The following is a 23516-nucleotide window of genomic DNA, read 5'->3' as shown; positions in this document are numbered from 1 at the left end:
GTCAAGTTTTGACTGAAAATAGTGTGGGTCTCTGTTTAATGTGTCAGATTTGTGGTGTGAGTGGAACCTCAGTGAAATCGGAGCAGGACAGAGTGGGAGATGAGGCGATGCTCCATCCTTTTAAAAAAGTTGCTCTGTGTCCTCACCCACGCTCCCCTCTTGCTCCCACTCTGCTCACATGCTCTGCTGTTCGCTGATTCATGGAGCAGATTAGGACATCATTATTGACAAAAACTGAAACACTTGATCACATTTCTTCCAGTTAAGAAGTGGTGTTATGCTGTTCTTTGGTATTTGTAGGCTTACGGGAACTACGGCTACCATATATTTTATACTTACAGACACATAGAGACAGACAAGATACAAATTAAAGACAAAAGCCGAATAAAGACAACAAGTGCAGACATAGGACTCAGAATGTTTTTTGATGAGTATGAAATTGATGTAAATCAAATGCTTTGGCTTTCATAGTCACCAGATCTCAACCTCTTTGAACAAATTTGTCACCCATTGGCATTTCATCCTTTGATTTTGTGCAGTAGATGAATCATCTTGTTCCAACCTGTTAAACATACTGAGGTGATTCATATTACATTCATTTTGATGTAAAGACAGTAATCTTACATGTTCAAATTAAGGTTGACTCAGCTCAACACAGCATCATCAGATTAACCTTGATGTCAGTTGACCCCATCCTAGTTTGACCTCTGCTGTGAGCTGTAACTGACTTATGAGATGACACTGCCATCGGCACCATTTATACCTACTACTTGAAATTCTTTTCTTTAAGCATTTTTACAATCATGGGTCTCCAATTCATCACCATGGTGTTTTTGTTTTCTACAGTCAACAATGTGTAAAGCTTTACACTACCAGGTGCATGTAGCCAAAGTGAGCAGTTGAGCTGACAGTGGCCTGAGCACCCAAAATATCATCTGTTTTCATTCTTCTCACTTTTTTTCACCTTCTGGATAGGAAAAATAAACACATTTTTTCTTCTTAATGTTTTTTCTTAACATAATATTGCCTATGAAATGGGTTTTACTTTTTGGCAAACCATAGAGGCAGTGCAGCCCAGAAAAGTGAATTTCCCTCACTGGCTTGACACACACAGTCGACATAGAGACACAAATTGTTGGAAGGAAAATGTATGAACCTTTGTGCATGTGACAGTTAAAGGTGGCCCTATTATTATACTGCAATGTCTGTCTAACATTAGAGGTTGATTTCACGTCAACGTTTGGTTTTGAAGGATATTTTGATTTCTAGCCATATTGCAATGTAGGTTGTAGGTTAATTTCAATGCAATATTAAATTTGTCTGTCTTGTCTTGATTTCAAGCCAACATTGTGTTTAGACGTCAGCGCAAATTTGATTTGATTTCATTAGCATTTGGTCTGTGTAGCTAATGTAGTGGTTGGTCTGTGTGGCTAATGTTGGCAGTTGGTCTCTGAAGCTAACGTTAGCGGTACATGTTGGTCTTACCTGTAAATGTTTATTTAATGCTGTTCCTCATTTCTAATTTAAAGACAAAATAATGACATTTCCATCCATTTAAAACAAAACAAAACAAATTCTTTTGCTAGAGGTCATGAATTTAAGATTAGCTATGCTTCAAGACCAGAGTCATTTTGTGAGACTGCTGACATGCTATAATGCGTGTGCATAGTGATACATTGTTCTTTGTTTTTAAAATGTATTTTTAGAATTGTGATCCTGCTGATAATCCCCAGTTTTTACCAAATGTATCTACAGCCTGATTACATCTTTTTTTATTTGTAATACATATGTATATATATATATATATATATATATATATATATATATATATATATATATATATATATATATATATATATATATATTATATATATATATATCAGAGGTTGTGCTAGACTTTTTCGTTGTCTGTCATTTTGACTGACAGGGTCATAAAAATCCCGTCATAATCTATTTTTAGCCGTCACTTTAATTTTTAAAATGATAATAATTACATATTCAATAGCATTTACTTTTCATTCATTTTTAATTAATATTCAGTCCAAACAAGCTGAACAAAGAATCCACACCGTACCTCTTTTATCAACACCATCATCGTTATTGGGCTATTTGAAGAAACTTCAGCTGCTGACACTAGGTGCGTTCGAGATGATCTAGGCCTGCCCAGAATTGATCAGTGGTGATCGCCGCATATTGCATGCCGGTTAGATTTGTGTCTGACTTGATCCTGACTTGCACTGACGTCATGCATATGTGGGCAACAATAACCTCACGAGATCGAGGCGGTCGCAGTTTGTAGAGCCAGATGCCGCAGCTGCTCTCCACCAACTGCAAACGCCTGGCTGTCACCTGACTGACAAGCTGACAGGCTCCTAATTTTGACAAGAAACACCATGTGTTGCATAAAATACTAATTTTCTGTGTAATTGTAATATTTAATGCTGGACATATCTGTTTTCTGTTGTGCAATGGCATTTTAATCTGTCAGCAAGCAGATATTTTGTGTCTGATAATAATATATATATATATATATATATATATATATATATATATATATATATATATATATATATATATATAGTTCAGTTCATCTCAAACGAACCTAATAGCTAATTAATATGCTCACTCGCCACCAAGTGGTCAGGGTGTGAATTGCAACCTGTCAAAATGACAGATGACCTTCAGATTTTTCCGTCACCGTTTTAAAAAAACGGTCAACGACGGAAAATATTCGGTTAACACGACCCCTGATATATATATATATATATATATATATATATATATATATATATATATATATATATATATATATATATATATATAATGGTCTACATTTACCTTTTGTGTATCCAAACTCCCCAAACTTGTGGTCTGGAAAAAGTTGGCTTGCCTGGTTTTACTTGACTCCATCATTATTGTTAAGTTGTCATTACTATTGCATGTTGGTACTGTGCCCAGAAATCATTTGCCAGTCAAACAGCATTTCTGCTGCCATAGTATTTATTTACATTGATGAAGTTGGAACTTTTCTTGTTTTTTCTTTCTCAGTCGAGCCATGAATTCCATTGGGTTAATTATTCAGAAATCTAAAGTTCATCATTCCCTGTGTGTGAGTTTAAAAACTACATGCTTCATGCACATCTATTTGCCTGAATTCCACAATAATAGTCTCCTCTAAGTAAAAAGTAAGCTGAATACGCCTAAGAATATTGTAATAAGTCTGTCCTCTGTGTGCAAGTTCCCCATTATGAATCTCAATCAACTTTTAAATTGTGCACACATGAACAAGCATTTATTCCCACCCTGTTAACTCACACAATTAGCCATAAGTGGGTAATGAAATGCCCTTCATGAATATTGATATGCATGAAAATATTTTTGTCCTGCTTTTTTTGTGGGAGTAAAGGGAGAAGTGTGAGCTTAAAAAGGGAAATTTGATGGTGACACTGAGGTACATGCAGGCAGGCTGAGGCAAGGTTAAAGGTATTATTCACTGGCCTTCATTCACTTAGTCTGGGGACGTGTCACAGTAGCAGTTAATGTTCAGAGAGCAACAGCCTTTAGAGAGAATAAAATAGAAAAGGTTGACAACAGCGTGTCAGTGACAGTGGCAGGGATGATTGGACACCAGCGCTCTGTCCCCTTGACAGACCTTGATAAAAAGGAAACTTTAATTAAATGCAATGTGACAGAAGAACATGGTGACATCAGGCGGCCTCAGCAGATGTGGACAGTTGAGATAAGCCTCTAATTGATTGACTGTTGTGTTCTGCTTCTTTCCACTACCCTCCCTGCACTCAACACTGTCTGTACAGCAGCCTTGTTGTTCTTTCAATTAGGAATAACAGCGGACGGTGGTCAGCCCAGGTGAAAAGCTCCATGTTCACTGCAGAGAACTGTGACAAAAGCTTGAATTGGGCAATTAGCCACATGGCAAATGTTAATAACACCCTCACCTCAGCCCTCCCTCTTTCAGCCTGATATACTACTTAGAGCAACTTAAGCTTGTTCTTCACAATTCTAATTTAACTTCCACATTCAAACAACATAGTTTTGATGGCTGAAACGTGCTTTTAACCAGCTCTTTCTCCCTCAATGACACAACACAAAGGGCCTAATTTACCAAGATCTCAAATAAAGAGCACTAATTTACATGTTCTTTCTAACATATTGCACATTTGGTTGCGGGTTTTTGCGGGTGATCAACTAAGAATAATTGTGTGAATGACAACAGGTGAAAACACTGTGGGGCCAGCTGGATTTATATGAGGGTTTTGCGTGTGTTACAGGTTTCCCCCATGGGGAGTTTGGAAGGAAAGCAGAACGACTTCAAGCACAAAATGAAATTCACTCTCATGGAGGTGTTAGTGTAAGAGGCAAATAAACATTGTTGAGCTACAGCAAAAAAAGTCAAAAATAATAATTATGATAAGATAAGAAGATAATCATAATAAATCCACTGTGCAGATGCTGTGTCAATGTGGCACGAGTGCTCAGGTGACACTCAGGGCATCTGGTCTGACAGGGGACATAAATGTCCTGACAAGAGGGATCGAAGACAGGGTACAAGTCTCTCAGTCCAAGAGAGAGGGAGAAGTATGCGCGCTGTTGGAGAGAAGTGCAATGGAGGAGAGGAATGCACGGGGGGCAGAGACACGCAACCTGCCACAAAACACCAGTTAAAAATGTAATATTGTTGAAAAGAAGGAAATATGAAGACATATAAAGGTCAGTGTTAATTTTCTTTAGGCTACAGTGGCTGTGAATGTTCAGTTTCATTTGACTGCAAATAGGCTGTAAAGAATTTGTTTAATCATGGTATTTTTCTGCGTCAAGGATTATTGAATGAAAATAAAAATCAATGCATCCCACAAACAGCTCATGAGAAATGACTTTAAATGGGAATATTTCCTTCTTGCCACAATAACAGCAGTCAACAGTGATTATCGCCTTCCTTTCAAATGTATTAAACATAGACACAGTCACAGTCACTTCAAACTGTTTGGTAAATCACAGTGTGTGTGCTAAATTAATCCATTTGCATTTTCTCCTCCCAGTATTTTGCACTCTGGGGAAGAAATGCCCCATATTGCACATTCATTAAGGCAAATGTACTAAATGGATAGTGCATGCTGTCTTGCACAGCTGAAAGACACCATCCTCAGTGTGCACCATCAGTAGATCAGCTTGACCATTTGTTTGCAAGTGATATCAAGTTTGCACATGTTTTTACACACAAACCTTTAGTAAATCTGGCCCAAAGTGTAAAAGTACATAAACAAAATCACATGGATGTGACGGGTAGGTGACGTGCGTTTGTCTGGTAGGAAGAAGATTTGTATATTATTTGGTAATAGATTGTTAGATTAGAGTGTATTAGTATATTATTCATTGAGCTATGAAGCTACTCTAGTGCTCAACACTGGAGCCCCCCAGTGTTGCGTGCTCTGCCTCCTCCTGTTCACTCTGTACACTGAACACGATTGTAAAGTTTGCAGATGACATCACCATCATCCGCCAGATTTCAAATAAATCAATCAATCAAAGAGGAAGCTACATCATGATCTCATTTTACAAACTAGTTTTTTACTTGTTTTTCCAATTGAATGTATCTGAAAACTTTTCATCCCCATGGACCCTGGGGGACCCCCGGACCCCGATTTAAGAACCACCACTTGATGGAGCCCTCCAAGTGGACAAAACATGACAATGTGTGTTGTAAATGGAAACATTTAACCCTCAACAGTATGTATTATTATGCCAACTGGTTAAAAAATTGTAATGTTTTTTGTCATAAAACAAACCAAGTAATATAATTTGAAGAAATGTTCCCCTCAAAATGTTTAGGGTAAAGTTTAAGGTGTGTTACGTTAAAGCAACACCATACCACAGTGGTGAAGAAAAGAGTTTTTGTTTAAAATTTTAACAATATTCATTACAGTAGTAATGCAAAAATATTCAACTACCTCAGCAGTTTTGAAACTTTTTGAAAATAAACTCTTTTCTGGATGTTACCACACTGACCCATTGTGGAACAGCCTACAGAAATGAATGTGTAAAACAGTGTAAAAAATAATCCATCAAACCAAACTGTCATAACTTCCGCAAAACAAGACAGTGAGTCATAATTCATTGTTTGATCATTTGTGTTACATTTACATGCCTGTTTTCAGTTTCCTGCTGTGTGTCTTTTCTGACATACAAGATATTGCAAGCATTTGTTATGTTGCTGCCATCTTTGTCTCACTGCTTATGAGTTAAAATAAAATATTTATCAGTGTGTTTTATGTTGGTTGAACATTATATACACCCAAATACACAGCAACAAAAATATCATGGTAGGAGTCCATGATGGCACGCTGTTACTACAGTCAACATTTACATTTAAACGGTTTTCAATGACATTGTTATCTATTTTGTTGAGATGATGGAGCTGAACCATAGGAGAAGGCTGCAAAAAAGGGATTCAACATGACCTCCAGTGATGAATTCAAACACTGCTGTTAGTTTCTGCCTCTTTTTTTTAAAGTATTGCACCATACTTGACCCTTTGCTAAGCCCCACCTTCAAACAGCAATTGTCCAATCATATGTTAGCAAGTACAACTAGGGCTCTCAATGTCATGTTGAAGGTGTGCAGGAGTCTCTGAGAAGAGGGATACTTGGTGCTGGACGGTGGCGTTTATTTTTATTTTTATTTTTTTTTTTTGTCGTCTCAAAAATGTGAAACACAAGAGCACATGTGTGGGGAATGGATTAAACACTGTCTTTATCTGCTCTGACATAAGCTGCAAACATTAGAAAATCTGGCTAATGAATGCTAGCAGTAACTTCACCTGCAGGCAAGCTTGTTAGATCCCACTGCATCTGTATTTGTTCTGTGGGGGTTTGAGGAGGAAGATCTGTGCAGATGCAGAATCAAAGTGGGTCGACGACGACGCATCACTCTCTGGCTCGCTGTCTCAGGTCTAAGCCAGGTTAGCTTAGACCTGTTAGCTTAGTTTAGCACTTATCCCAGATCTTCCACAATCATAATCCAGCTGGTCTGTCTGGGTGACCCATCTCAAGGTCCGCTGCACTAATCAGGTCCTTGCGCTTCCTTTTCCCATGTTAATGAGTGTATTTCTGTCATTTATCATGTAGATATACCTGCTGTATTTCATCATCTGACCAATGTTTTACTGAGATGTGGCTAGCTTTAGCCTCAGTCTGTTAGCACTAATGTGATGCAACTGTTAGCTAACTTTAAACAAACACTTTCACAGGGTTCTTGTGTTAAAACGTGGCAGATGGAAACATTGCAACATCAGCTGGAGACTTCTCAGCAGACTCAAGTTGAGTTAGCATTAGCATTAGCTTACATCAGCCACCTACACTTATGAAATCTGCTTGTGAGTCATTATTTTAGCCGACAAAGTCCACCATCATCAACTAGAAATGAGAACCTGCTTTTGTTTACTTCTCTAAAGAGTCATAGACCTCATTTTCTACAATTACTCCCAATGTCGATGTTAAATCTGCCACCATTGTCACTGTAAACAGTATAGATGCAGTGGGAAAATGGAAAGTTTGGCAGGTTTAGCAACAGTAACTATGGAGGCCGGTGCTCAGTGAAAAGTCAATTGAGGATGTATTGTGTGAGTGCAAAGGGACAAAAATGAATGTTTTATCTTGAGGAAACACTGAACCATAGCAGGTTTAGTGTCTTACGAGAACCTTGAATTTATACGCAAGTACAGTACATGAGTAAGTTACTTTCCACCACTGCCTGCAACACTTTATAGTGATAAACAACTCCAATGCCACATGTCTCAATGTTTTGTTCTTTTGCTGCCATGAATCAGTAAAATATGAATTATGAGCCAACAGGTCAGGCAGCTGTAGCAAAGTGTTTGTTAAACTTGTTAACCTCTGCACCTTTTCTCCTCCCCTCAGTGAATTTCACTTATCTCACCATTCTTTTCTTTCCCTCCATCTTCTCTTCTCTGTGTCAGAGACAGCTGCTGAGTTGCATCCGTGGTGGGAACTGCCCTGGACCCAATGTCAGCTCGCTGCAGTTGCCTGGAGATGTGAATTTCTTCGCTAACCAACTGGCTGTACCCACCATGGAGTTTGCCTTTGAGCAGACCAAAGCAGAAGAGGTACGCCCAAGCCAAAGCACCCAAATTTTTTACTTCCACTGTTCTCATTTTGCTGAGTGATGAGCCTCCATTTTCAGACAACCATGTGGCTGCCTTATTGAATTTTATGCTGAGGTGTATGACCACTTTAGACAAGACGCAGTCAAACTTTGTTTCTGCATTTCTGTCAGAAAACTGTGAACGGACCTAATTGGATAAACTTCTGAATTTGACCAGTTTGCCAACTTTTTTCCTTCATCTTTAGCTTGTAGTCAAAAGTAAAACCTTTCTTGGTGAAGACGCACGTGTCATCTTCAAAAGAAAAGACACCTACACTGCAGTAATTTCTGACAAACTGGGGACTGGGTGTGACGACAACAATCTGCAGCCTGTAAGACTAATAGTATTGTTTAGATGGAACAAAATATTGAAACTTCATTTCCAGGCCCATCTTGACACACTGCAGTATGGATTATGTCTCTGTTCAAGCAACAAATAGACATCACACAGTTTACAAATTATGCATAGCCCCATTTACTTCCATTAAAAATGCAGTATTGATGTTTGTTGTACCGCCTTGGGGTGGAAACAGAGATTTAGCCGCAGCTAAATCGGCCCACTCAAATTTGGAACTCCTTGCTAGGATGGCAACTTTCAGCTTAATTAGTGCGAGAGATCTTCATGATGTTTATCTGCCCTGAAGGCATCTTGACAACTTGAAAATAATAGGTAGTGGAGGATGAAATCTACAGCTCGATTTAGGAGGAGAGACAAACCCAAATTCATTTAAAAACTGTGATACATAAATATGCTTGACCCTGCTCAAGGAAAGTCTAGTATGCATACTTTAACATTAACTTAATAGCATTCACAATGAACTGCTTTGTTAAAAATCTGTTATATTTAATTTCTCTCCTGAGACATTAGGAAAGCTGACAGGGACAGAAAGGTAACCGAGGATTATGGACTGAATTTCCTTCACAATAACAATGTTTCAGAATTAGGAACTGTGTTTATCAAGAGGAATCATGCTGAAAATGATCCCTGGACCTAAACCACTCCTACACCTCCCAGTAGGACTTAAAGCCTCTGGAAATTTGGCTTGAGATAGTAAAAATGCATGATATCAAAGCTGAGTGTCTCATTAAGTCCAGAAAATAGATAGACGTTCATAATTATTAGAAAAAATCATTTAAAAATCTTGCTGTTTAGCCCAATTCTCAAGACTGTGCAGGCATGGCAGATCATGTTTTCACTGACATCTCCCTCAGGAGTGTCAGCACAGAAGCTTAGCGATCCACTACAGTCCTTTCCAACTAAGAGAAACTGAGAGTTATTTTACCTCGCCAAGCTCATGAGTTGCTGGTCTACTGCTGCCTTGATTTGTTTGTGTTTTTGTGTGACTTCACATTACTACAAATGGAGGCAGAGGTAGAACAGCAACTCCTGAGCTCTGTGAGAAAAGAAAGAAGCAAATTAAGCAGGAGTGCAGAGGTTTTGTTCCACCAATTTTTTAAATCATTGGTTCTTGTAATTAATTGCGTTAATTTGCATGTTGTAATAAATGTCTAAACATAAGCACGCCCAATTCAAACCCAATATCAGGTGAGTATACAAAAACTTAAATGACAATATTTTGAATCTGGAGTAAAAAAAAAAAAATGGGTTTCCAGGAGCTTTAAGAAATAATTAGGCAGCCACAAAGTACAAATTAAGATGACAAATTTGAACATGTGCCGCGATGCCCAAAGCAGGGGAGGTGGCCACTGGAAATTTGTTATGTGTAAGATTTATTTGTGTAGACAGGTTATTAAATTGTGTAGGTTTTACTCTATATGCAATGACATACATATCTCATAATGATATTTACCAATTAGCCATTGCTTTAAATTGCTTAGCCAGTGCTGCACTGTAGATGCAATATGGTACATACAGCGTTGATGTTGCAAACACACTATGGGCGTAGTTTTAGCATTGTTAGTTTTCTTACATGTATTTGTCAGGGACCATGTACAAAAGCATAAATTTCAAAGAGAAAGACAGAAACCTCCAGCTAACTCGATACACAGTGTGAATGCAGTTTGTTTTTCAGCAGCTTCACACTCAGTGGTTTGGTAATAAATGAATCTGGGGAGCAGCAATCAAAGATTTATATTTTACAGTCAAAATTGTGGGTTGTGACAGACCCAAAACATTGCAAAGCCACGTTTTCATTGCTGCTGTAAGGTTGTGAGCCCCTTTGTAATTGCGTTCTCTTCATCCTACAAAAAGCCAGTCAAAAAGAAGGTTTGTAAAAATGGTATAATTTAATAATCTCACTGCCATCGATACATATCTCTCCTTCAACAGAATGCATGCACATCTGCCTGCACTCATTCTTTAGAATTGAGACTAAACCCTCTTTTGAGGGGGTTTTGATTTTTACTCTTCAATTATGCTGGAAAATATATTTTAAAAGATCAAACTCTTGGATATTAAACTTTGTAACAGGTCAACCTCCTAGTGATTAAACTTTTTATTAAATGTCGATGTCAGAGGACGGAGTTGACATTTTTTGAATTTCGCAGCATAGTTTCAGTGAGTATCCATTTTATTTTTTAAAGTTGCTCAGAGTTAATGTTAATCAAAATACATATTTTTAAAACATAATTGTTCTTTAGCTTTGATTTAGAAGAACTACAGAGTTGACATGTTGTGGTTGAGATACATCTGATAGCAATATTATTTAAGGGATTTGTCAAAAGATAGAAAGTTTACCAGTGCTTGAGCAGTATTCTCACCTTTCTTGTCTTTATAGGGCCAATATTTTTGAGATGACTATTATAGCACATATTTATACATATTACCAGTAGGTATGGTTAGTTTTAAATTTTGAAGGCTTTAAACTCGTTTTTTAAATTGTTTAAAGTTGTGAATTCTTGTCAGAGACGAGGGTGTTTTCTGGCACAGCAGAACAGACTAAAACATTTCCAAAATAACATATATTTCATACATACCTTAGAGAACTACTTTTTACTGACAAAATGGAATTAGTGGTGTAATTAGTAATCTTTGAAGGTTTTTTTTTTGGTAGGACATGATATGTCCACTTCTCCAGAATGGGTGCATGAAGTGAACACCATCTCCTGGGCGTCTGACAGGTTGGGACACCTGTGGAACTCTCTTGCTTCTCTCTAAATCTCAGCAGATTGGAGTCATTTTAAAGTCAAGTTAAAAAAAAGTTGCATTCACCCTCCAGGCCTAAAAAGTAGGACCAAAAATGAATCACTCTGAGAATCTTTGGCCAGTTTGGACTGACATTTTACTCTCAGACGCTTGGGGAATACATGCCCAGGTAAGCTATCTTAGATGATGAACCCAACTGTGGGGAGGAAGGTCAAACATCCTGTAGGCACAGAGTAAGTAGGTATTAAGAGCAGAGAGTAATACATGACCTGGATCGGTGACCTGCATGCATTAACACATTAATAGAACATCCCTCCACAACAACACTCTACTTTTGAGCTACAGTGACCTTTCATTGACTTCAAGTTACGTCTTAACAATGTAGAGACAGTTATGCAAGTAAAGTGTCTAGCAATGCTGAAATAGTGATGTTGTTTTTATAATCTGACAGCCTTCTTGGGTGGATTTTGTTGCTGTGGTGGTTGTTTGTAGCAAACATCCTCCAACGCTGATCATTTAGGCAGGAGGGTTTTTGTACAAACTAAGTGCACCATGTGGGCTGTTTTGAAAGGCAGATGTCTGAGCACCTGGCGATATAATCATTGATAAAACTGCTTTTGTCAGTTTGTATTGTTCTGGTCAAAACAAATGCCACAAATGGAGCTCAAAATGCTGACAGCACTGTCAGTTTGTGAGATGTTTCGCCCAAATTCCCCTCATCATTATATTATTTTTAACAGTTGCATATGTCACATTTTGAACAATCATATACTGTGTTAGTCATATATCTCATTTTTTCTCCCACACACTGAACAGACATTTTGGTTGACTCTTTCGTTTTCCCACCATGACACATTATATGTGTTGTCATGGTGAATGGGCCTTATGTTAAGGAGTAGGTGGTGGAGTTTTCAGATTCTCTTCTAACCGAAAAAGAGACCTGTTGGATTCAGAGCATGGAGCTTGGCTTGTTGTGGAGAGGAACTAAGAAGATTTACCCAAGAACTTTATTTAAGTCAAATGTTGTGGTACTTTTCTTGAGTATATCTATTTTATCTTACATTACATTCTTCTCCTGCTATACTTTTATTTGACAGATATACTTTTCAGATTAAGATTTGACATAAAACATTAGCTTGTCAGTTTGAACCACTGGTTTGTGATCCCTTATCAAAAACAGAGTCTAGTTAGAACTTTAATTAGGCCGGAAAAGGTCCAAGCCTGACAAAATTCTGTCTGATTACAGCCTGACATGTTTCTTAACAAGCTTCCCTCTGTGTACCACACAGGAGTTGGCAGTGACAGGGACAATACATGGGTGGGAATTTGAATTAGCAATGACAAAACTGGGAGGAAAAATGAAAAAAAAAATCCCTATATAATAATAGTACTACTACTACTACTACTACTACTACTACTAATAATAATAATAATAATAATAATAATACAACCTAACATGGATTGTTGTTTTAGGTCATTAATCATTTTTACTGAGTTGCAACCAGCTGCAACCATCCGATTTACAACTGCAAATTACAAGCAGTCAGTTCCATTTACGTACAAAGATCTACATTACATTTGTGGAGCCTTACTTCCAAGGGACCAACAAAAGGGAATTGAACCTCAGCAGAGAACATAGATGTCTGTATACGACCTATGTATTTTTATTTTATATTTTTGTAGTATGCGGTTTGTTATAGTCTGGTTGCAATGTCTTTTTTATATGTTTAGCATTTTCAGAAATGCTTTGCTTTGGCACTATGTAGTGTTACGTCATGCTAGTAAAGCTTAAAAATTTGAATTGAATTGATGTCACCAAAAGTGCAGTTGCATTCCTGTCAAACACTCATCTTAGAGTGTGTTCAGTACTTCAGTGCAAGTTCTTAGAGGCGCTTTTGTTGTTTTGTTTAGCAGATTCAAAGTAAGTGTGTTTTGGTGTGGAAAAAGTATATCTTTAGCCTGTGGCTGAGGATGTGCAGATCTGACTTTAGTATGCAGTCCATTCCAAGACTGTGGTTCTAAAACAGAGCCTTGACAGAGATGGGTGATCACATGGTTCATGGTGTGACCTCGGGGCCAGTTATCCAGAGACAAAAGATCGTAATGGTCTCACCAGAGTGTAGGTTTGACCATGGCAGCAGTCTTGTGAGAGTCTTGAGCTGGAGGGGAGCTGCAACAGGGAGTCTGTGTTAGTGAGTGGAGAAGAGGAGTGGTTTGGGAAAGCAGCCGTGTGGACGAACTGCAGAGGTCTAAGGGCAAATGAGGGCCTCCGGCAAAGAGCAGGTTGTAGTGGACCGTGTTGGAGATGTTTCTGGATGAACATCTCCCAGGTGAAGAGAGGGCAAATAAAAAAAAAAAAAAATCAGATTTTGGACAGGAGGAATCTACAGGTGAGGGCTGGGTCTGGATTATTTTTCTGAGTTTTTGTTGTTGTAATGCCCACTTCAGCCACAATAAGCTGACATGCATCACACATGTTCTAATTAAGACGAAAAGCATTTATGTTTTCTTTCTATGTTTTAATTTCTCTAAATACAAGGTACATATATTGTGTGTAAGCAAGTCACCTAACAGTACTGTCCTGTCTGTCTTTTGACTAGAAATGTATTTTAATTGGTGGCCAAAGGAAAGACACAACAGTCATGTAACTTTCATCTGCTCTGTGATACATGCAAACATGTTGGATAGGTGGTTCCTCTGACAAGATTTCCAAGCCTAAAACTCCTCTCCACAGGAGCACTGGAACTGGGTGAAGTTCAGACTCAAAGATAGATTTGATTAAGGAGTTTAAGTGCATCCATCTCGAGACCTGACTGGAGATACTCCATGATTTCAGTGTCTTCCATATATCTGTCCTCTGTCTCAAATGCAAAAACACAAATAAAATAATAACACATAAATAAACACAAGCAGTGAGAATGCGTCAGGAATTTTATTTCTTCATGTCAACTCATTTCTTATTTGCAAACAAAGTAACTAAATAACTAAGAACTTAAATTGTATTACAAAACTAACAGGTAACTTTACTCATTACACCAAAAATTAATCTGATGGACATGTTAACTTTGTAGCACATTAGCCCCAACATTGAATATAATATTGTTGGTTGATATTTTCTTTAAAGGAGAAATCTGTAATATATTTATTGTAATAAACCGTAATTATAACCATGATGTGTAATCAGAGATCAAGGAAGCATGCTAAAGGGACAGTTCATTCAAAAATGAAAATTCAGTCATTATCTAGACACTGTCATGCTCATTGAGGGTTGGTTTTATTTTGTTAGTCTGCAAAACACTGCTCGAGTTTCACAGGAAAACAGTGTTGCAGAATCTCACAAACAATGTAAGTAAAAAGTGACCAGTTTTCAAACAAAAAAAACAACTGGAAAAAAACACAAAAATGCCTCCAATCTGCTCATCTGGTTTAATCCAAGTCTTTTAAGGTCCCAACATGCTGCTTGCACATCATCACACATGCAGTTCAGACACTGTGTGTGCATGTGAATGTGGCTCCAAGCTAAAGATCTACAGTGAAGATTCAGGATAAAAACATGGTGTAAATAACATTTTTTTTAGCCAACCTGTCATGTTGGGGCTTTTGGAGACTTGGATTACACCAGACAAGCAGCATGGAGGTATTTTATGTTTTTATTCTGTTGTTTTTTGAAAACTGTTTTCCTGTGAAACCCCAGCAGTGTTTTGTGGACTAAAAACTAAACCTGGCCTTCGATCGGCATGAGGGAGAGTAGAGAATGACTGAATTTTCATTTTTTGTTCAATTATCCCTTTAAATTGAAATACTCGCGTCACTTGACATGAACACTACAGCTGTGGTGTCCCCCTTTAAAATTTCCATTCCAGACCAGAAAAAGTATTCTGTGTGATCATCAGAGATGAATCAGAGATGTTTATTAGTTTATCAGTCATAAGAAATCATTAATAATCTTACAGGAAACGTAGATGTTTATATCTGTTAAATTAAGCAAAATGTTAATAGAGTTTGGCAGGCAGTGAGACAAGCAGCCACTTACCTCATCATCCACAGTGTGTTATTTCAGAGCAGTGGGCTTTTGTTTTCAGGATAACAGGCTAAACTTTACATTGACAAATAAATGACAGATATAAACAGCTAATCGTCTTACGTTGCAGGATTTGTTGTCTCTTGTTATTGTCACTTTATGATCTTGTGAGTGTCCTGCGCTCCTGTGGGGCCCTGCAGCCAGCCTGTCTCTGCCATGCCTACTTCAGCCATACATTGTATATAAAAGAGGATTACAACTTATTTAAAATACCTTTAATGTTGCTTACTCGCTATTTGGACTGCAATACTCATTTTTGCATGTGCAATGGCTACATATTGTTCCTTTAAACAAATAAAATAACAGTATGTTGTCAGCTCTATTGAGACAGATATCTTAGAGGGGCAAACAGAGCAGACACAGTCATGCTTGCTGAACTCTGTTAGGTAATTTATCAAAGCACATACATATGGTCCCAAACACACAAACACCTCTTTGAGCAGCTTCTGCCTCTGTGTTCCAGCGTTGTTCAATATTCCAGACCACTATATGTGATCTACTGTGTGTGTAATTGTATTCATTCATCCTCATATGCCCAATAAACAGAGTTGTGGTGCTAGTAATGTGTATGAAAACCACCAGATGTTGTGCAGCACTGCCACGGTGTTCGTGACAGGAGTGTGGTTCGTTGAGCATTTGTTTCCTCGTTTAGCATCTGTTTTTCTCTCACTCTGTGAAAGTTTTTTCCTCTCTGCAGTACCGGTCTCTACACCGTCTTGTGATTATTCACCTTTTACAAAGTTAGTTTGAGAAAGTTTTAAGAGGTTGAGGTATCACAAAGTTGTTACTTTGGAGAGTGGAAGTATGTCAGTTTGTTTGTGAGATGAGGATGATCTGCAAATTAAACCCTATTAAAACAGTACATATTATCAGTAAGAAAGAATGAAATGACTAGAAGCAAAGTTAGCTAGAGGAGCAATAAAACCATCATTTCATCAGGAAATATACCACAACCATATGACCTGTTCCAATTATGCTCTGGGGTGTGGCCACAGTATCACTTCTATCCTTCCCCCTCTCCAAGACTGAGCTCCTTGTCATCCCAGCCAGTCCCTCTATACAACAAGAAATCAGTATCCAACTCAAATCCATGCAGCTCACACCTACAAGGTCTGCCTGAAACGTGGGCATCATGATTGATGACCAACTAACCTTCAAGGCCCACTTGGCCTCGACTGCTCAGTCATGCCGTTTTTTCCCTGAACAACATCAGGAAGATCTGATCCTACCTAGCTGAGCATGCAGCGCAAGTCCCGGGTCAGGCTTTCATAATATCACACATTGACTACTGCATCTCCTTACTGGCAGGCCTCCATGTGTGCAAGTTCAAATCTTTACATCTGAGCCAGAACCTGACAGCACGTCTGGTTTTCAATCAGCTGAGACCAGCACGTCACCCCACTGTTCAGATTGCTCCACTGGTTCCAAATTGCTGCCTGTATCAAATTCAAAACCCTGACACTTGCCAAAACAACAACTAAAACTGCTTCTGCCTACCTGAACTCCCTCATCCAGGTCTCCCTCCCACTCACTGGGCTCTACCAATGAAAGACGGCTGATTCAATCACCACAGCAGGGCCCAAAATCACTAGTTAGACTCTTCCAGCCTGTGGCTCCTTGATGGTGGAATGAGGTACCAAGCCATGTTTGATTGCAAGGATTCCTCTCTGTCTTTAAGAGAAGACTGAAAACCCAGCTCTTTCGTGAACACCTCCTGCTTTGAAGTGGCTGTTGTGCCCTGAAAAGAAAGAAACAGATTTCCTCATTTAAAAGGTCTAGGACACACTGCCTCCCTGAGCAGCACGTGTGTCATGAGTGACAGTCTTGAGTCTTTTTCAGGTTAAGGATCACTTGGCTGATAGAGAGATGGAGCAGAAACCCCCTACTACAACCACTGCACTGAATTTTCAGGTTTTGTTTGCACTTACCCATAGCTACTTAGTCAGCAGCAGTTTGAGCATGGCTAATGTTAGCTGCATTAGCTTCATCATTGCACTTTCACTAGTGGAGGGTATGTCAGTCGCTGGTGGAGGTACAAAACAATTCATTGTGGCTCAAAAGAATGTCTGTATACATGGGGTAATAATACAGCTAACTGGCCAGTGTTTCAAGTTGTCACAATTTCAATTCTAAATTGAAAATAGATCAAAATCAAAAGCAGGATTGGCAATTCACTCGCTGTTTTTAAATTTTTCTCTCCACCCTTGCCCTTGTGCATTCTGACATGTGTCCAAAGAAGAACCATAAAACAGCACATCAGCGACAACACAGTGTAGCTTACTGGTAACCTGCAGCTGCACTTTTCTGTCTTTTGAAAGAAGAATTTCAGAATTTAAATGTCAATTATTAGAGTATGAAACCAATGGTCTGTTGATCTTTACAAAACGTGATGATCTAACAATGGTATAGTCTCCAGGGAAAATATGTTTAAATATTGAAAGTCAAATTGAATGGTGGATTTGGAGAATTGTGAAATAATAAAAAAAAAATACCAACCAATAATTTTTCACCCTCCTGCACTAACTCTGAGGACCTCTGAGGGCACACTAACCCTCTGTTGAACACCCAGGATCTAGAGATTAAGCGTTGTGCCTAATAAATCTATGTGACATGCGAAATTCTAAAAAAGTAGACAGTGAAAATGATCCGTCATATCATCATCATACCAGTACTATAACACCTTTGACTGCAGTGTCACTGTCTATATCTGTAGAATATGTCACAGACATGAAGCGAGTGGGTGAAAGGCAGTATTGTTCCAGTGCATGCTCTCTCTCTCTCTCTCTCTCTCTCTCTCTCTCTCTCTCTCTCTCTCTCTCTCTCTCTCTCTCTCTCTCTCTCTCTCTCTGGATTATTTTCATGCTGAATAGATAAGAAAACTGTTGACGTATGATGCCTTTTATCATGAGTTTCTAAAGATATGTGTTCTTGTGGACATGGAAGGAAGTGTTAGTATGTCATATTCAAGGTATTTTGGCATGATATTTTCTGGAGAGAGTGCAGGAGAGCTTCTGTTCAGTTCAAACTGCTAATACTGTGTGTATAGTTTTTAATTTTTGTCACCACCACAGAAACACAAGGTAACTGTTAAAGTATGATAAGGTTATCTGATGCTGACTGTGGTTAGTTATTGCTTTGATTGATGGCAACCAGATAATGTGTGTTTGTATTCATTACTGATGGTCGAGGCTAATTATCAGCTATTACTCTTTTGTCTTCATAAAATGTAATTATCAGTCATTGATATTGCATGATTGTTTTGGCCATGGTACACTACATTTGGCTGCAATGCCCTAAAAATTTTGTATTTATAAAAGGCCAAAGTGGCCTGGCCCTAAAATGGATTAGATCCAGGCCTGCTAGCAGCAAAGATGGCCATGTGAGCAATACAGCCATATCATTATTATCATTCATGGTGATGTAACACAACACTCTGACATAAACTCCTTCAGCATCTTTATTCACCACTGCACAGAAATCTGGATGTAAAATTCCATCCTGCTGGTGTGATGCGTGGGAGTTGTCTCTGACATATGTCATCAAGCATTGGCTGTGGGGACCTGGAACAGAAGCCCAGACAGGCTGCTGAGGTGTGAGGAGAATATCTGACATCCTCTTGTCTCTGCTGCTCCTTGGTTAGGGGCCACACTCAAGTTCAGGTGGGGATTAGAGCCTGAAAGATCTTCATCTTGACTTTGGCTTGTAGTCTGTTTAGACCGGAGGCCATTAATGCAACTCCCTCCAGATAATTACACTCCTCAAAACATTTAAGAACCACGGCTCAGACATTTTGCCCTCCTGCCTCCTGTGACGTCCTTAAACTTTTCTTTGACAGTATTACTGTCTGAAACATAGTACAGCTCTGCAGATAACTGCTATCAAAAGATGTATTCACTGTATAATCAACAAATTGTGCCTCCCTGGCTTCATCTTTCATTTCTTCTCTCACTACATAAGCAAAAGCTCTAATTATGTTGTTGTAAATTTTAACCCATGTGCCAGTAAGCACTTTATTGTTGGCTGTAATACAAACCTCTGTTGTGTTCAGACAAAAGCTTCACATAATTGCCTCGATTATTTGATTTTTCCCCCTTTGTGACCCCTAAAATGAGCTCTTTGTGGCAAAAAGACATAGTTAATCAGCTTCTGCACCTCTGTTGACTTTGTCCACCCTGATGTTTGTAACTGCTGTTCAGCCTCCAGATGTTATAACCTCATGTCTTTTTGCTGCTTGGCTTAGACAAGTGTGGTTTGTGAAACCTCCATGACATCCAGAGGGAGTAGGAAAATCCACCAAATGTTTGGAGCCCCAAAAAAGAATGTGAGAAAATGGGCTCCTGATGGCCACTCCAGTCTGTTCTCATTCCCAACTCATCTAATACCAAAGTTTTGTCACCATCAATGTAAACCCATGTGTGACTGAATGAGATGCTCTGGGCTTCCCACATAATATAAAGAGGAGAAAGTGCACACATGGGCAGTGTGGAGTGGATGGATGGCTCAAACAAATACAGATCTGACCAAGGAGGCTGGTGTTCAAGTCCCGTGTGAAACCAAAATATTATTCAAAGCTGTTTGACTGTTCTAGCTGTCCTGTTATTTGCTTTAGCCACCTATTCTCCTCATGTTGGCATAGGTCCTCTCCAAGTACTCCGGCTTCCTGCAGTCCAAAGACATGCAGTATAATAGGTTAACTGTTAACTCCAAACTGCCCATAGATGTGAATGTGAGTGTGAATGGTTGTCTTTCTCTATGTGTCAGCCCTGTGACGAACTGGTGACTTGTCCAGGGTGTACCCCGCTTCTCGCCCAGTGTCAGCTGGGATAGGCTCCAGCCCCCCTGTCAGGAAAAGCGGTTACGGATGATGGATGATGGATGGACCAAGAGTCATGCAATCATGCAATATTGTCGCAAGATCAATATTTAGGTGTTTTTAAATAAATATTGTGATATTTGATTTTTTTTTTATATATCGCTCAGCAATTATACAGCACACTTATTTTATCATTATTTTATTTTTGACTTTGCCACTTCTACCCTTTTGAGTATATGTGTCTGTCACAATTCAAGAATTACAGATTTGAACCCAAAATGCAGAAACTGGAGACAGATAGGAGCAGTTCAGTGATATCAACAGATGTCCCTGACGAGCTCTGAATATGGACACACAGAGGAGGCAGGGGGGGAACGAAGCAGAGGAGGGAGAGAGCGGGGTCAAGGCAACGGAGGCTTATGGAGAAGAGGAGATATAAGCCGTGTCTCCCCTCTCTTATCATGGGCAACGTGAGGTCACTGGCTAATAAGATTGGATGAGCTAACGGCACTCGCCACGAGTCAGAGGGAGTACAGAGAGTGTAGTCTGATGTGCTTTATGGAGACATGGCTGCACCAGAACATACCTGATGACAACGTTTCCATCAGTGGCTTTCAGACTGTTGAGGCCAACCAGGATTGCACCGAGAGTGGTAAGCATAAAGGAGGGGGGCTAGCCATTCTAGTCAACAACCGTTTGTGTAATCCAAGTTGACTACAAAATGTTATTTACACCATGTTTTTAGCCTGAATGTTCGCTGTAGATCTTTATCTTGGAGCCACATTCATGTGCACATGCACACTGTCTGAAGTGTGTGCGGTGTGACGGTGTGCAAACAGCATGTCGGGTCTTTAGCAGACTTGGATTACACCAGAAGAGCAGTATGGAGACATTTTATGTTTTTTTTTTTCCAGTTGTTTTTTGTGTTTGAAAACTGGTCACCATTCACTTCTATTGTTTGGGAGTTCTGCAACACTGTTTGCCTGTGAAACAGTGTTTTGTGGACAAATAAAATAAACCTGACCTCAATCGACATGAGGGTGAGAAGATAGTGACTGAATTTTCCTTTTTTGGGTGAACTAACCCTTTAAGTGGCTTTATTCTGACCTTACCTGCCCCACAATAAGTTTGTAAGAGGTACTGCGTGCAGCTGCATGCAAAGATGTCTGCCAGCCCACAGTGTGATCAAGCATTACCCCAGTTTTCTGCTGAGTAAGTGGCAGTGGAGTGGAAAGTAAGATACATATTACACATACATCTGTAAACTTAATTTAACACATATTTGACAAGCTGCTTTGAATTTGGCAGCAATTTCATCACACCAGTTCTCCAGGAGCACATCAGGTCTTAATTTATTATGGCCTCTTACAGCAGAAATACCATTTTATTACACCAATTTGCAGTGACATTTTGTCCATTTCAAATGTATTCCTCAGTTGGCATGCTGGACTGTAAAACACAGTAAATGGAGTCTTGTTAAGTGGCAGTAGATACCTGTCAGTGCCTCCAACCCTCCTGGAAGTCTGAGGCTGATGAAAATCGATAGAAGGATATTACATCTGCATCCAGCTCTCCTCTGCACAGCTGTCAGGCCAAACCCCCCTTTGGTGCTTCGAATGGTGATGATACCAGTCACGCAAGCTAAAGCACACCAACGCACAGCCCCTGTGCATGTGTGTGTGCACATATGCATATCTCCATCTGACACATCTTACTTTAGGTAATTCAATTCGACAACTTTGAAGATGGGGATGAGTGAGGGTGCGAGGGCATATGAATGAAGTCTGTGGAGTGGATGGAGGAAACAGGATGTGAGTGAGGAGGAGGAGGAGGAAGAAGGTGCTAAAGTAAGAGGAAGATTATGGGTTGTGAACATCAATAAATCATTACCATATTAAATGTGAGACATTAGCACAAATTACCATGTACCTCTGCCAAGAGGACTCTCCATCTCTGGAAGACTCTCAGCCTCTGAAGACCTTCACACACCACATTTTACCTTTCACTAATTTGCTGGATTAGTGTGTAGCATTAAAAGAAATAGTGATGTCATGAGAGGTCTTTTTTTCAGACTTTAGAGACCTCCTCTAAAGCCACATCCCCATGACAAGTAAACTGTTCTCTGTGTACGGTATGATATGATACATTATGATGATCATGTTATATCCTCTTTGTTCAGATCTCAGTTAGCAGCACACTGATTTTGGTTTGGCAGCAGCATAGACTGTATAAAAGAGTTGTTCAGTCTGTTATGTTTAACTGGAGGGACAAAGAAGAAGAAGAGATACTGTCTGAGCATGCTCTTGCTGTGAGCTGCTTGAAAAGCATGTCACACCACAGAAACGTGTCATTAACCACCCAGCCAAATTTAATTTGTTAAAAAACATTGTTAAGTATATAAATTAGGTTTCTAAATGAGCAATGAAAATTATTAGTTTTCTCTGCTCTGAAATGCTGAGGGTGTATCCACTCCACTGTCTCAGTATCAAATACTACTACAACCTGAAACATGGATGCTCCATCTAGCAGCTTTATTGGACTTGTAATAGAACTAGTCAGGGCTTTGTCACTCAGCCCTGCCCCCAGTGTTTTCCAGTGGCCACTTGCAGTATTACAGCGAGAATTCCCCACTGGCCCAAAAAGTATTTTCCCCCATAGTCCAGCAATATAAAAGAGACGTCTGTAAAACTGTTGACAGGACACCTCGAACTGCAAGCATGCTCGGTTATGACTCTTTCTATTATATGAATTTTTAATCCATGGAGGTTTTACATTTGTATTTTCCTTAAGCCAAAAAAAGTAATTTTAAAAATCTGTGACATTGCCACAATATAAAGTCGGTGGGCTGAGCAGGAACTCGAGTGCAGGGAAAAGGGGGGAAACACTACAGCGCATATTCAGTGGGCCGTATAACCACTATATAAACCCAGAAGCTAGAAAACTTTTTCAGCCTTTGCACCTGGTGAACAACTCTGCTTGGGCTGAATGTGTGCCATCTTTGCCTTCACTATCTAGTTCATTGTAAGTGACCTGCTGGGCTGATTTGAACTGAGATAGATGCTGAAGTTGCGTCTGTAACTGACCGTTAGGGAGGGTGGGGGGAATGGGAGGCGGTTTGTGGGGCTTATATACTGTTGGGGGACCATGGGTCTGATGTGTCACTACGCCATATTTTAGGTCCACTCTAAAAGTCTTGAACACAGAAACAATGAACAGTGTTTCAATGGTCTAACTAAACAGTCTTCAGCAACATGTTTTCAGCAAATTCAGCATCATTTTGTGTGTATATATAATGTGTCTAGAAGAAAAACTCTGAATTCCCTTTACAGAGACTTACA

General features: G+C 39.2%; 1 protein-coding gene across 1 annotated transcript in view; it reads left to right on the top strand.

The window, feature by feature from the left end:
• naaladl2 (N-acetylated alpha-linked acidic dipeptidase like 2) overlaps positions 1-23516 on the top strand; it is a 753458-nt gene that overhangs the window by 537146 nt on the left and 192796 nt on the right. Inside the window, exon 13 of the mRNA XM_084722364.1 lies at positions 7994-8140. Coding sequence (XP_084578490.1) covers positions 7994-8140 — 147 coding nt within the window. The remainder of the gene's footprint in view (positions 1-7993; positions 8141-23516) is intronic.

The sequence above is a fragment of the Lutjanus erythropterus genome, chromosome 7 (genome assembly GCF_056507025.1).
Source record: "Lutjanus erythropterus isolate fLutEry1 chromosome 7, fLutEry1.hap2, whole genome shotgun sequence".
Taxonomy (NCBI): domain Eukaryota; kingdom Metazoa; phylum Chordata; class Actinopteri; order Lutjaniformes; family Lutjanidae; genus Lutjanus; species Lutjanus erythropterus.
Note: the sequence above shows the minus strand (reverse complement) of the source record. Positions and strands in the feature narration are given on the sequence as shown.